This window comes from Gasterosteus aculeatus, chromosome 16 (assembly GCF_964276395.1).
Source record: "Gasterosteus aculeatus chromosome 16, fGasAcu3.hap1.1, whole genome shotgun sequence".
NCBI classification, from domain to species: Eukaryota; Metazoa; Chordata; class Actinopteri; order Perciformes; family Gasterosteidae; genus Gasterosteus; species Gasterosteus aculeatus.
The window spans coordinates 5,609,575-5,622,394 of NC_135704.1; the positions used below are offsets into that span (position 1 = coordinate 5,609,575).

Sequence of the window (12,820 nt, forward strand, 5' to 3'; positions counted from 1 at the left end):
TAGACCTCCCATTCACTGTTGCGTCCTATTCGATTACACCGCTTCCTGCTGCTGTTTCCTCTCAGAGGTGTGGACCTACACGCAATGAAGGCCCTTATGACCTCCGTGTTGACAAAACTTGAAAGCAGATGGCCGATTCTCCGCAGACTACTGGTAATTCTCTCCACTTGATGGGATTTACAGGGGGCTTTGCATATTCTGCAGTCGCCCCCGTTACTCCAACTGTCAGAACATTACATGGCCTTTGCAGAGTGAACAATAGCAGGAGGGCTCAGTGAGGAAGGGATTGTGGCCCCAGTTATGACGTTCTCCGATGGGCTGGTCATAAATGCAGCTTGAGCAGCTACTCCTATTGGCATAATAATATCAAATGAAAATGAATTGGACAGAGGGAAACTGGTACTTTGGGGGGAATTCAGCAATATTTTTCGCCTTAACTTGTTTTGGATTTGGATGAACAAAATAGCGGGAAAAAAAAGACACGAGCATATTTTCGGCCAAAGTCTGCCAGTGCACCTATTAAAGATAACACAGCCTTAGCTCGTTTATCTGAAGCGGTACAAGCCAGAAATGACAGGCAAACTGCCACCCATGGGTTGACTGTGATAATTACACAAAATGTTGAATACACCGTCAACTGTGCTGGATGGATGTCATAAACGGTCCAACTTGTATAAAAATAATTGGCTTTTATCTACATTTGCGTTCATAGAAACTGGTAGACAGCTGCATTTAACACCGGAGCAATGGGCCCGGTGGAGGCTTTAGAAGGTCCCCCCATCTGTGACCAGTGGGCAAACTGGGTCCCCTTCAGCCACCAGTAGACACACTGTACTTGGTCTGTGGAGGGACTGGAAGAGGCAAACCCTTCAGTCCCACAGCCCCGTCGGACCGAGCGACCGCCACCCTCAATTATTTTAGCACCAGGTAGAATACCATGGAAACAAGACCTCCATCACGGCATCGAAAATGTGTGACGGCTTGAAATATACAGTAACTCTATTTTTGTTTTGCTTCTACGGCTCGCAACTTTACTGTTAATGGTTCAGTGTCACCACTCTCACTCTCAGTTTACAGAAGCAAAGGCTTCGATAAACCCAACGACACACTATCCTGTACATTCAGCAGCTAACAGGACCGATGTTACAATTTGCCCTGGGTCGACACTAAAACAGAGAAAAAGACAAACTTATATCTACAGAGAACAGCTTGTTTATGTTGGCTCTGAGCAGCGAAAACATACATAATATAATGTAGGTCTAATCTAATCTAAACATCGGTAGTGCTGCCATTGCAAGCAGACACAATGCGTATACGTCCCACAAAATCAACTTGTAGTAATCCATAGTTAACCAGGAAGTACGAATGGCTGTGGAAGAGTCTGCCCAAAAAGACGCTGTTTGTTGTCCATAGGAGACCAGATGTCGACATTGAATAATTTGTCCCGTAACTGCCGGACTTGAGTGACATAAGTACATTTGTTGCCTCAACCTTACTAATTCGTCCCCTGTGAAGACGCATATAATTTCAATGATGCATCTGTAGTTCACGTTAGTAGACCAGGTAGTAGTGACCAATCACTTCTGAGCAGACTTCGCAAAAAAAGCAACCTGCCAAAATGCAATCTGGACCCACCGGCGACTGTCTGCTAATGATTCAGATCTGTATTGGATTCAAATGTGCTTATAAACTGGCTACTTGTGAAGCCAGTCGAACTGTGATGTCGCATCTCACGCCACTTGACCCTCGGAAACACAAACGCTTGAGAGAATGCACAAACGTGTGAGGATTGGCTTGTTGTGAGATATGCACGAAATAGCGCGTCAGGATTTAGTGTCTTTGCTCAAGCGCACATTGACGTGTGAAGGAATTGAACGGCCAAGCTTTGTGATTTACGAACAAGCCTCTCCACCTCCTGAGCAACAGAAACAATATGTTGGAATCAAAGCCACAATATGTTTATGATTCAAGGTTTTCATTGGAAAACGTAGCCTATATTACTTATTTTATGATGCAGCAGGTATGAATGTTCCACTTTAAAACCTTCCCTTTCTACAAAGCATTTACACAACGTACCTTCCAAGAGAAAATCTGCCTTTTTCAAGCTGGTGGCAGTAAAAAAAGTGTCATGGATCTTCTGGTTACTGAGTAACCTGGCTAGTAAATGACAGTGTGACAATGAGCCAGCATGCACAACACCTGAAACCGAAGCAGCTAAATGGAATTCAGCGCTGGTGAAATGGATTATTTAAACTTGACATGTGTTTAACATGTCTTCAGTGGTAAGATCTCCCACTATTTTTGGTCAATGAAAGACACCGGAAATTCTGAAATCAACATTTTTCCCTCTAATCATTTTTTCTAATACGTCACTCACTTACAATCACAAAATGTAATCCATTAAACCCTTTATAAATCTAATTTTGACACTTGTGTTGCAGCTTCCCATGCACACACCTGCTTTGCTGCAACAGGTCCAACGTTATATGTCGCCGACATATTCTCCCAACCTGCCAACTAGCTCTCGAGCGTCAGTTTTGGACGCTGTGTCAGTCTACACTATTAACGATGCTTCGTTTCTTTTTAAAATAAACTGACACAGGAAGGGAGGTTGAGGCAACCAAAAGCAATGAGTTGTTTTTAGGAATAGAGCCCGTTGACGTTAACTTGACTCATCTGCAAATGACAAAAGAGTCACGCGACTGGCAGCACGCCTATTCACCAGATTAAAGACAAAGAAAGCGACGCGTGGGGGTGAAAATTGAAAGCGCGTTGACACCCGGGGAGGTGGGGGGGGCACGAACAAAGTGTCTGCATTTGATGAGCTCAGAGTGAGACGGGGGGGTATGTACATTAAGCCCAGCCTGCACAGTAGCCGTTTCCCATTTCTGTCACACTACTGCCCGTTGTCGTCTTTGTACTCGTGAACTCGTCCCCACGCACACTTTTTCAGCCTGCCTTACTCTCCGTGGAGCTGAACACCGTCACGCGTAGCGCTGTTGTTAAAGTGCATGACGTGCAGGATGGGAGTGGATAATGAAGCCCTGTGCAATTACTGCCTGTTTTTTTCTATTATTATTATGATCATTAGGGGAAGGGTTGATCTTTTTCACGATGGATCACGTGTCACTTTTTCCGTCCTATTAATTCTAATTGATGCTGGGTGCAAGGGAGTGTGCTTTATTCTCAGTAGGATATATATGCACTTAAGCCTCCTCAAGGCGTGTTGGATAAAAGCCTTGAAACACATATGAGAGTGTTTCAGGAAGTAGGGAGCTTCAGCAAGTGTGCATCTGAACAGGATGTGTAGCATTATCAGTCATCAGGAGCAAATCATTACCACCATCAACAGCAGCGCAAAATGATCCTCCAGTTTCACACAAAACATGCAGTCCAGAATGAAAAGTTTGAATTCACAGGCCATGGTGACCTGCTGCTAAGGAACATTTACATTCACTAAAAAATGATTCTGAGGAAATAACACTGTGCCTGTAAACTGATAAAACACTAGCAAAAACACCAAAGCTTCATTATTAAAGTAGGGAAATACCAAAGATGTTTAAAATGGTAACCGCCGTCTTCAAAATATTACAAATCACCATGAAAACAAGGTTTTTCTGTTTGTGTTTGAATATTAAATCGGCCTATTATTGTAATGAAATTCATTAAAAAACGTTGATATATCCAAGTGAGGTCCCTCTATCTTCTGACAGGGAATTTACTTGACTGTAAATTTATAAATCCTCTTTAAATCCCGTCAGACATTCTGACAGAGAAAACGATTTGGACGCGTGCTATTTTTCATGGAAATTGTTCCCCTCTCTTCTTATCAACATCCAAGTATTGGGTCGGCAAACGGCTGTGACTCCATATTGATGTGTGGCTGTTATGAGCCAGTACATCAATACTGCTCCTGGCCGTGAGTGTGTGGAGTCGACTTGGAGCTATTTTAAGGGCTCAGACTTGGACAGGCGACAGGGGAAATACATGGCGGCCCACTGGGCTGATTCACAAAGGGAGGCGAGGCGCAGCGCTTCTTCTCTGCTCTTCCTTTTTTTATTCCATCGCTTTGGGCAAACCAGAGAAAACAAGTTCACAGCTCGGTGGCCTATCAAAGAAAAAAAGCAATGCATTTATATTTAGTGGCACTCAACGGGACGATTGCCCCGAAAATAAGGCAATTGAGCTCGATGGTTCATTTTTCCGTGTGACTTTTTCTTACAAAATGAGTGTTTTTTTCTTTAAGGAGTGATTCGACTCAAACTGTGAACGTGTCCATTTAAGTTACAGAAGTAGCCGATATGGAGTTAACGCGACAATCTGCATCACACGTCCATCGGTGTTGATATTATCGTTGTTGTGGCAATCTCTCCGCTCCGTTTCCCGATAAAACGAGCAGCCGCTGTTTTTACTTTACCGCTTCAAATCCCTGTACCCCAACAACCCCCCAACAACCTTTATTTGTATTTTCCCAAGCCGTGAATGCCTCGCTGTCATGTTCCAAGCAAACTCCTATCCCCGGCTAAAAGCGCATTGAGCTCCCGGGAAACAACTCCGCATCCTCCCATCGCGGGGCCCGGCGGTGTTGAAATCATCTCCATGCTCCTCAGAACCGACACCGAACCCACGCGCGCGCCCGCGCGCGCACACGAAAACACACACACACACACACGCACACGCGCGCACACACTCTACATCTCCCCTGTAAACTTTGACCCGGTCCCCTCTGTCATAACCCCGCGTGCTGGTCTACTATTTCCCGCACGCGGCACTGCGCTTCTGCGCCTCGGATGACGGGGGACTCTCACCGGAACAGTTCCAGCCGGTCGGCGTCTGGCAGTCGCTGAGGGACGACGGGAAGGCGCGCAGCTGCTCCACAGGTAAAGTGGCGAGGAACGAGACGAGGGTGATCCTGAGCCAGCCTCCCGCCGTCCCGCCCCGCTGGCGCGGCCGCCGGGGCTCCTCGAGCGGTGCCCGCGCCGCCACGCAGGGACCCATATCTCACTGTCCCCGACAGCACGGGCGAGCTGGGGAAGAGACGCACACTCGCACCGACGACTCCAATCGCGGCAGGTTCAGCGGGGCGCCTAGAGAGCGCGCGCGGACCATCTTCCGTGCGAGACCGCGCGCCCCATGTAGCAGTGCCCCGGTGCCGAGTCCGACCGAACGAATGCGGGTTCCGCCCGATCCAGGGAGGGGGGAGGCTGCAGCGGTAAAGAGGAGGACCCGCTGGGGTGGGCGATTTGGGGAGGGGGGCGAGGGGTGAAACTGCCGAGGGGTTGGTGAGCGATGGGGGGGAGGCAGTGGCGGGGTGGGTGAAGGGGGGGTGGGAAAGTTAGCCAGGCGGGCAAGACCACTTGCGAGACCGGGGATGATGCTCGAGGATGAGGAGACGGGGAGGAAAGATGAGAAAGAAAAGCAAAAAAAAAAAAAAAGAAGGGGAAGGGAGGGAGAGGGGGAGGGGGGTACGAAAAACTGTGAAAGGAGAGGACGGAGCCAGGGTATCCCAGGGACAGCGGCTCAGGAGACGACGCCGGTTGTGCGATAGTATCCACGGCTGAAGCGAGCAGCTCTCCAGTCAGAGCGCAGCGGTCCTCCAAGTCTACTTTGTGGGCTGTGCGCCGTGCGCAGCGAGTTGGTGTCTCTGCCTCGCTCTCTCTCTCTCTCCCCTCTCTCTCCCCTCTCTCTCTCTCTGACTAACAGCTGGTTCCGACAGTGGTTGTGGTCACGTGGCGTATGATGCGAAGTAGGGAGGGTGGGGGTGCTCCTCCAGTAGTAATAATTGGAATATCTTACTGGTGGAGTAGGCAAGAGAGAGGAGGAGACGGGATGAGAGTGACGGTGTAACAAATGAGAAGGAAAGAGAAAGAAGGAAACAAAATACATTTTAAAAAAAAGAGCAAGTGCTCCTGGTGTAGTCCCATCAGTGGGTGGTGTCTAAATCAAGGATGGGCCTAAAAGGGAGGATGCACTGCCTGTATAATTGGCCGGGAGCATTTAAAAAAGACTGCAGGAATCGATTCGTCCAGCCTGGCTTTGGATAATTGCTCCGCTTTGAAACGACACAGACGCTATTTCTGGGTCTCTGCCTCCTGGCGATCCGCAGAGACCTCAATATTATTCATATTTCGGACATAACCTCCTGCTTTCACGCGGGGCAGGATGTAGCCAGTAATTGACATGCTTTCGGCCATGAAGGCCAGAGAAAGTGGGAAGCATCTGCGCAAGTGAAAAAGGGCCAAGACCAACATTAGGTTGAGGACACTCACCCTCTTTGAACCAAGGGAAATGGAAGCCATGCGCATGGAAAGGCCCACAGCAAACAAAGGGGCTGCTGTTGGGGCCTGTCACGACTATAAAGCTACTTGACCTCGTGATTCTAAGGAAGCAACGCTGCAGCTGCCTGTAAACAAATACTCCCTTTTATTGCCTTTCACTAAATTAAAGCTCATTACTTGGGGTTATCCACCGTTTGTCCCTCCTTAGAGGGTTTGTGACACACATGTCTTATCAGCTGCAACAACTAGACACACACCTGTATGCTAGAGGTCTTCTGTGGCTACACAATACAGAAAACAATATGGATCCATTCTCATAGACACACACACGGGTGATGGGACCCAGAGGTGCACTATGAGAAATCTGGGAAGTTGGTAATAATGGCTCTGAAACTCTGGCAGAAGAGCAGGGGAGCAGTGAGGAAAGTAAGGGTTGCCCCTTTGATCATTTATCACAACCCAGATTGTTCATATGATGAATAATGTATCATTTAGTTTACATCTGATGATCAGTGGGTTTTCTTGCCCTGGATGCGAAAAAGACAAAACAGACGCCAAAATCATCCTTGAGGACTGCGAGTCAGCTGAGGAGAACAATGTTTCTCTGAAAAACCGGGCCGTTACATCTCAAGTGTAAACCTGGCGATGCAGAGGGGGGGGGGGACTGCATTTGGCTTTGGAACACCAGATGAATGCTGGTCCGGGATGTTGAATCAGGTATTTCGTTTTCAGGCTACTCGGGGGAAGAAAACTGTAAACGCACCACAAACCCTTCAACCCTTTTTCAGGTTGGTGTTGCAAACCCACGTGTTGCTTATTTACTTATTTACTGAGTCCATGTTTCTGGATATCTATCTGTGGCTCTACCTGCTAAACGCTCCTCTGTGTAGTAACAGGGCTCAGGGTGGGGGGGCTCTCTGGCTGTATGGGTCACATGTTGTATTAAACTCTTAAGAACATTTGCTTTGATTGGCTGACTGTGTTTCGATTTGGCTTTGTGCTGAGATTCGGCGGGCGAGCTGCAGGCACAGATATTAGAGCAGACTGCACATTAATTTTTTTTAAGTTAATGGTGCTTCGATCAACAACTTCTTTAAGCAAGACACAGAATGCACGGTTTCACCCAAAGGGCATGCTGGTATCTGCCGGTGATGTTTAAAAAGATGCCAAAAAAAGACGTGTAGCTTTTGTTGGGTATTTCATAGCATCAGCTTGACAGTATGACAATGAAGTGGAAGCGAGGAGGCTAACTAGCAGAATAATGGCGATGCAGCCCAAAGCCTCCTTTGTACTGGTGCTAATTTGTTAACCAAAGCAAGTCCTCTTTTTTTGGTTCCGGCAGTCTTCATTTGTCCACTGAAGCAATTCAGCATACTGTAAAGTTGCTGCTTCCCAGGAAGCCTCGTGTTTAATCTGCTGTGTGAAACGAGAGTACAAAAGGAAAAAACAGCAGTTTTAATGTAATTGACATTTGAGATGCTGGTTAAACCATTTCTTGGCTGGCCATAGACTACTTTGTATTAGGTCTTATTTTTCTTCCGTAGCGAAGCTTTAGTCCTTGCATCAGGAACACCTGTAACACACAGTTAGTAAACTTACATCCAGGCGGGGGGAGAAAAGGGCTACTGGCCCCCGCTCTGTTTTTGCAGAGATCACAAACAGGACCAGACCGGCCATTTTGGACGGGTTCTCCTGGTGGCCAGTTTGCATCGTTTGGCTGATGCAACACATTGCAAAAGAAATACAGAAAAATCTCAGACTGGTTGTGGTGTCGGGGGAAAGTCATCGCGTGGATATTGGTCATGACCGGACTCTTGTGGCCTACGGTCATAACTCACCTGCCTTCTATACAGCAGAGTTTCCATTCTGTCCTGTTCAGCTGGAATATGTGATTTACAACAGGGACGGCTGACTTAAGAAGTTGAGCAAGTTTTTTTGCCGTGGGGCTTTATTTTACTAGCATTGGATGCAAACAAAGCAGTAGTTTAGTGCCAGTAGGCTCAGTAGTATGGACGTGTGAAAAAAAAAGAGGGATCTCTGGAGATTTTCCTGTCCAACTCAAAAGATGTGGACACATGTGCTACCCTTTATTTCACTTAATTACAATCATATACAACCAACCTATAGTCCCGCTTACGTTTGGAGGGTAACGCTTTTCCTCCCAGATTACTATTAAAGTTTTAACTGTTAAACATAACTCAACAAAAATACATGGTTGTGTTCTGTGAATACATAATGGTTTGACTTGTTTGTTACAGTATTTAAGATATAGAGATATATCAGTTCGGAAATCTAGTTAGAGTGGCGGTCTCACGGGAGAAAGCCCTTTGTTCGACCGCTTTTCTCAATCTCTTCCTTATATGGACAATGATTACAAGCTTATTTGTGAAAGTCAGTCAAGTATATTTCCCTAGGAACAAAAATTAAACAAACAACAAGTCACTATAACCATAAATAATAACTGAACTGAACATCCATGTTGCCTGTCGATAGTCACAACAGTCCTTGCAAGATTTAACGGATGTTACAAAAACTGTAATCCAAGAAAATCAATTCCTGATTTGAAAACCAATTTAGTGATTAAAAATGATTAAGTGCAACACACATTAGTGGCGTAACTCAGAGCCCCCGCTCCACACTGTTGGTATCTTGAAACGTGTCATTGCGAGTTAATAGACTGTCCATAAAAAGCCCCTGTTTGACAGTATTCCCTCCTGCTGACCGAACAAAGCCAGTTTCAGGTTTGCTTTGCTTCAGAGGATCATTGTCAATTACAGCGGTGAATGGACTGCGTTCACACAGAGCTTCTATACACGTTGCCCACGCCCAACCGAACACAGCGATGACGATACGGCTAACATCCAAGTGGGCTGCCCCCCGGGAGCTACTTGGGGCTCAGTGTCTTGCCCAACGACACCTCAACACGCGCACAGGCGCTAGTTGGGGATCAAACCAGGCAACCTCGTGATTAATAGACAACCTGCTCTACCTCCTGAACCGCAGCCGCCCCCTTCAAGAGCCATGTACCAACCAAGCTGACGTGTTGATAAATGGGTTAATAAGGACGTTGGCGCAGCAGTGGGGTACGCCTGTGGCTGGCGCAGTAGTTTGGTCCCATCAGCATTGCGTTGTATCTTGTCTAGTGGCTTCAGGAGGGCTTTCTAGGCCAGTTGATGGTTAACAAACAACCAATTTGTCACATACACTGTATCATCCTGGCTCAAGGTTAGTGGTGCCCTACTTGCTAGAAGCTGAACCATCCTTCTTCCTTAGGCTACCTACAGACAGTTGTCTCTCTTTATCTGATAGCAGCAAAGCACGCCTCAAGTGGCTCAATACCTTTTGTTCTTAGCAAACCTATACACTTATATAAAGTGCACCGTGGTAAATCAACCAGACTAGTAGCCAATTAGATCAGACAAAGACACATGGGTCGTATTGAGTCATGCAAAGTGATGCATCAGGCTTTGAGGAGCAACTTTGTCCTTGCACTCATTCTTGCTCTTACGAGCAACGACATAATACTTCTGTTTGCTCCTGCCATTTCTAGGAGTAACCTAGAGATTCACCTCGTTGTCAAGATTATCCGAGTTCAAACCTGTCCAAGACATGCATGACTGTTACGTTTCTTTCAGAGGTCAGTAGTGCAAAATGAAGCTCTTGAGCCGTTCAGGAGAATTCGGTCTGGTCTTTGTAGGTAGACATTTACAGCAGCAACCGTGCTTGAGTTAATATTCGTGCAAAACTGGATGGATTTTCAGGGTGTAAAATGAACCATCGTGGATAAGCGCTACCTCAAGGAAAGTCAAGACTATCCCACTCAACTCCAGCGACAAAAGTACAACTTGCACTGCAGTGAAACATTCATTTGTGAATATTCCTCTTCTCTTTGTGATTCATTTATTCATGCATTCGTCTGGCTGAAAAACTAGTCCGGTATCAGTGACGCTCGGCCATTGTGGAGAGGAGGTCAAGCTGAACGCAGCATAGCCCCGAGCTAAAGGCTAATTACATTTCAGACTTACTGAAATCTACGCCGTCTCCTGAGAGAGCATTCTGGAATAACACTCAACCGTGTATCAGATATCTAGTGATTGATTTTTACCTCATAATTACTCTAATGTATTAATAAATCATCCATTTCTTTAGTAAATCTGGGGGATCACAATGTCATGGGAAAACGTTTGCCGGTGTTTATTACCCAGGCCTAGAGTTGAAAGGTTAGAGTGCACGTATAGAAGCGTGTCCGCATGTTGCTGTGAACATGTTACTGTGCTCTTAGAAGCACTTTCGGTTTCTTGTGTGTATTTGTGTGTGTGTGTGTGTGTGTGTGAGACAGGCGCTTGTCAAATTAAACTTTGGTCACGGCTCCATTAACGCTGCAGTACTAAAACTATGGTTCTCTTCTTTAGAAGAGAGTAGAATAACATGTGCAGAGCTGCTGTTCAAGGAATTGTCGTCATCATCATCATCATCATCATCACCGCCATCACCTCGAGCCGTATTATTTATCATCGTTGCCATGTTTATTTCAATATGCCAGAACCTGCTCAATCATTCTGGTTCTTCAGGTATTTTCCAACCAGGAGATCTGTCGCAGTCGATTGATTCAAAAGGGGTTTTGCTGATGATGATAATAACAACGCGTTTGCAAAACCTTATCTTATGCCGTTCGTAGGGAAATTGTACTTGTATACCGAGATCAGCGGCGGAATGCGCCAACGTTATTATTGTTATTATTTGTAATTCAATTGAAAGATAGAGCTCTGTATATTTTGCGAGCACACAATAAATGGGTGTTTCAGTGCGATTGATTTTGTGAGCGCCACTAAAAAACTGGTTTCATGCTCGTGCTATTAGCGTAGCAGAATACTCATTGATAATGCAAAATTGTCTTTTAGAAATTGCCTGTATATACTACTGATCTGTTTACCCGATTGTGCTCTGAGGGAAAGGTAAACACTGCTTGGATCATGTTCCCTGGCATCATTTCTTCTGGTATAAGCACTTTTCTGTGCATCCCACAGCATGTAGGCGGGTCTGTGGCTCAAAATGTTACCTGAGACTGGGGATGTTTCAGGTTTGGAAGAACTGGTGGTTTTGGTTAAATGTGAATAAAGAAACCATAAATATGAATTGCTTTCGTTGCAACTGGATATTGGAGAAATACAACCTTTATGTGATGTCAGTTAAGGGTTATTACATCAGAATACATTTGACAACTTGACAAATACATGAAGACCGACGTGTGTAAACTGCACACTACGTTTACAAACAAACTTTACTACTCTGTGCCGCATCATTTCTTGTATTTGCCATTGTGAATTAGTGATATATAAATGTTATTTTAATCTGACAAGGTTGGTTCCAGACCACAGGGCAGAAATTGCCTTGAGGTGAGTGTTTTATTCTTAAATGAGCAGGCCAGTGCACTGACTTAATAACTTGTCCCCAAATTGACAAATTCTCCCACTTCATCTTTTAACCTCCATGCCTTTTGTACTCTTCCCACTCTCAGCAATGACTTAATATACTGGAGTTAAAGTGGCTAAAATCGATATTTTCATAATAGCAATGTATCAAATGACAATGTGGAAACAATGTGAACGTGGTCGTCCGTACACACAATGATCCACTTAATCTGCAGCTCCACTTGGCTTCATGCGGCTTCATAGCGGGTTTCAGCTTGCTGTTTTCTGTGTCAGTAATGTTTAATGCCGCAGTCTCAAACTAAAAGAGCAAGCTTTCTCCTTAGACAACACATTCTCATTCCCAACTCCTCAACCACTCCTTACGTGCATAACTTGTCTTCAAACTTCTAATGTAGGTTTATTTCATTTCTAGCTTAACTACTTGCCCTCGGTTAGGAAAAACAAAATAAAAAGTAGATCTACGATTGGACCTACGTTCACCAACTGGAAAGACACACGACTCTATTAATACTGTTGCTCCTTAAATTGCTGGATGGGTAAATGAGCAACTGTTTGTCTTATCAAATTTATGTCAGTGTTGTGTTCACAGCTAGTTTCTATGCTGTCCCCAAATGGTCGAATCTAGATCTTTTAGTTTTAACCCTCGTAAACTGTGTGATGATGGCATTTGTTGTCACCCTCAACAAAAAGGGAAGACTTAATGTCCCTCTTATATTATCTTTACATCGGAATTAAAAAAATGAACTCCTCTAGAATTCAAACTTTCTTTCAGAAAGACGTAATGAAAGACAAGACAATGTCACAAGTATGCTCTGAAAATGAATAAAAACAGGAACGAGGGCATCCATCCTCGACGCAAAGCTATTCACTCCATGAAATGGCCATCATAAATATCCCAGCACTTTCAATCTGGTGTATGCTTGAAGGAATGAATGAGGAAGCAGCGTTTTCCTCTTCCTCACCCTTGGGAACTAACAGGGTTAGCCTGAGGCTAAAAGCCGGTAGCAGAGGATAAAGGCAGCCTGTAGGGACAAACTATACCACTTGGTGGATATTTGCAACTAAAGCGCCCCGACGAAAGAGGATCCCTGATATGTTGAGTGTGGATGG

At 45.3% G+C, this 12,820-nt stretch overlaps 1 protein-coding gene across 2 annotated transcripts in view; it reads right to left on the reverse strand.

Annotated features, from left to right (window-relative positions):
• tmeff2a (transmembrane protein with EGF-like and two follistatin-like domains 2a) overlaps positions 1 to 5,688 on the reverse strand; it is an 81,674-nt gene extending 75,986 nt beyond the window's left edge. For both annotated transcript variants that reach the window (XM_040201774.2, XM_078091197.1), the window contains exon 1: positions 4,809 to 5,688. In XM_040201774.2, coding sequence (XP_040057708.1) covers positions 4,809 to 4,998 — 190 coding nt within the window. In that variant the 5' untranslated portion in view covers positions 4,999 to 5,688. The remainder of the gene's footprint in view (positions 1 to 4,808) is intronic.
• Between the last annotated feature and the right edge of the window lie 7,132 nt (positions 5,689 to 12,820).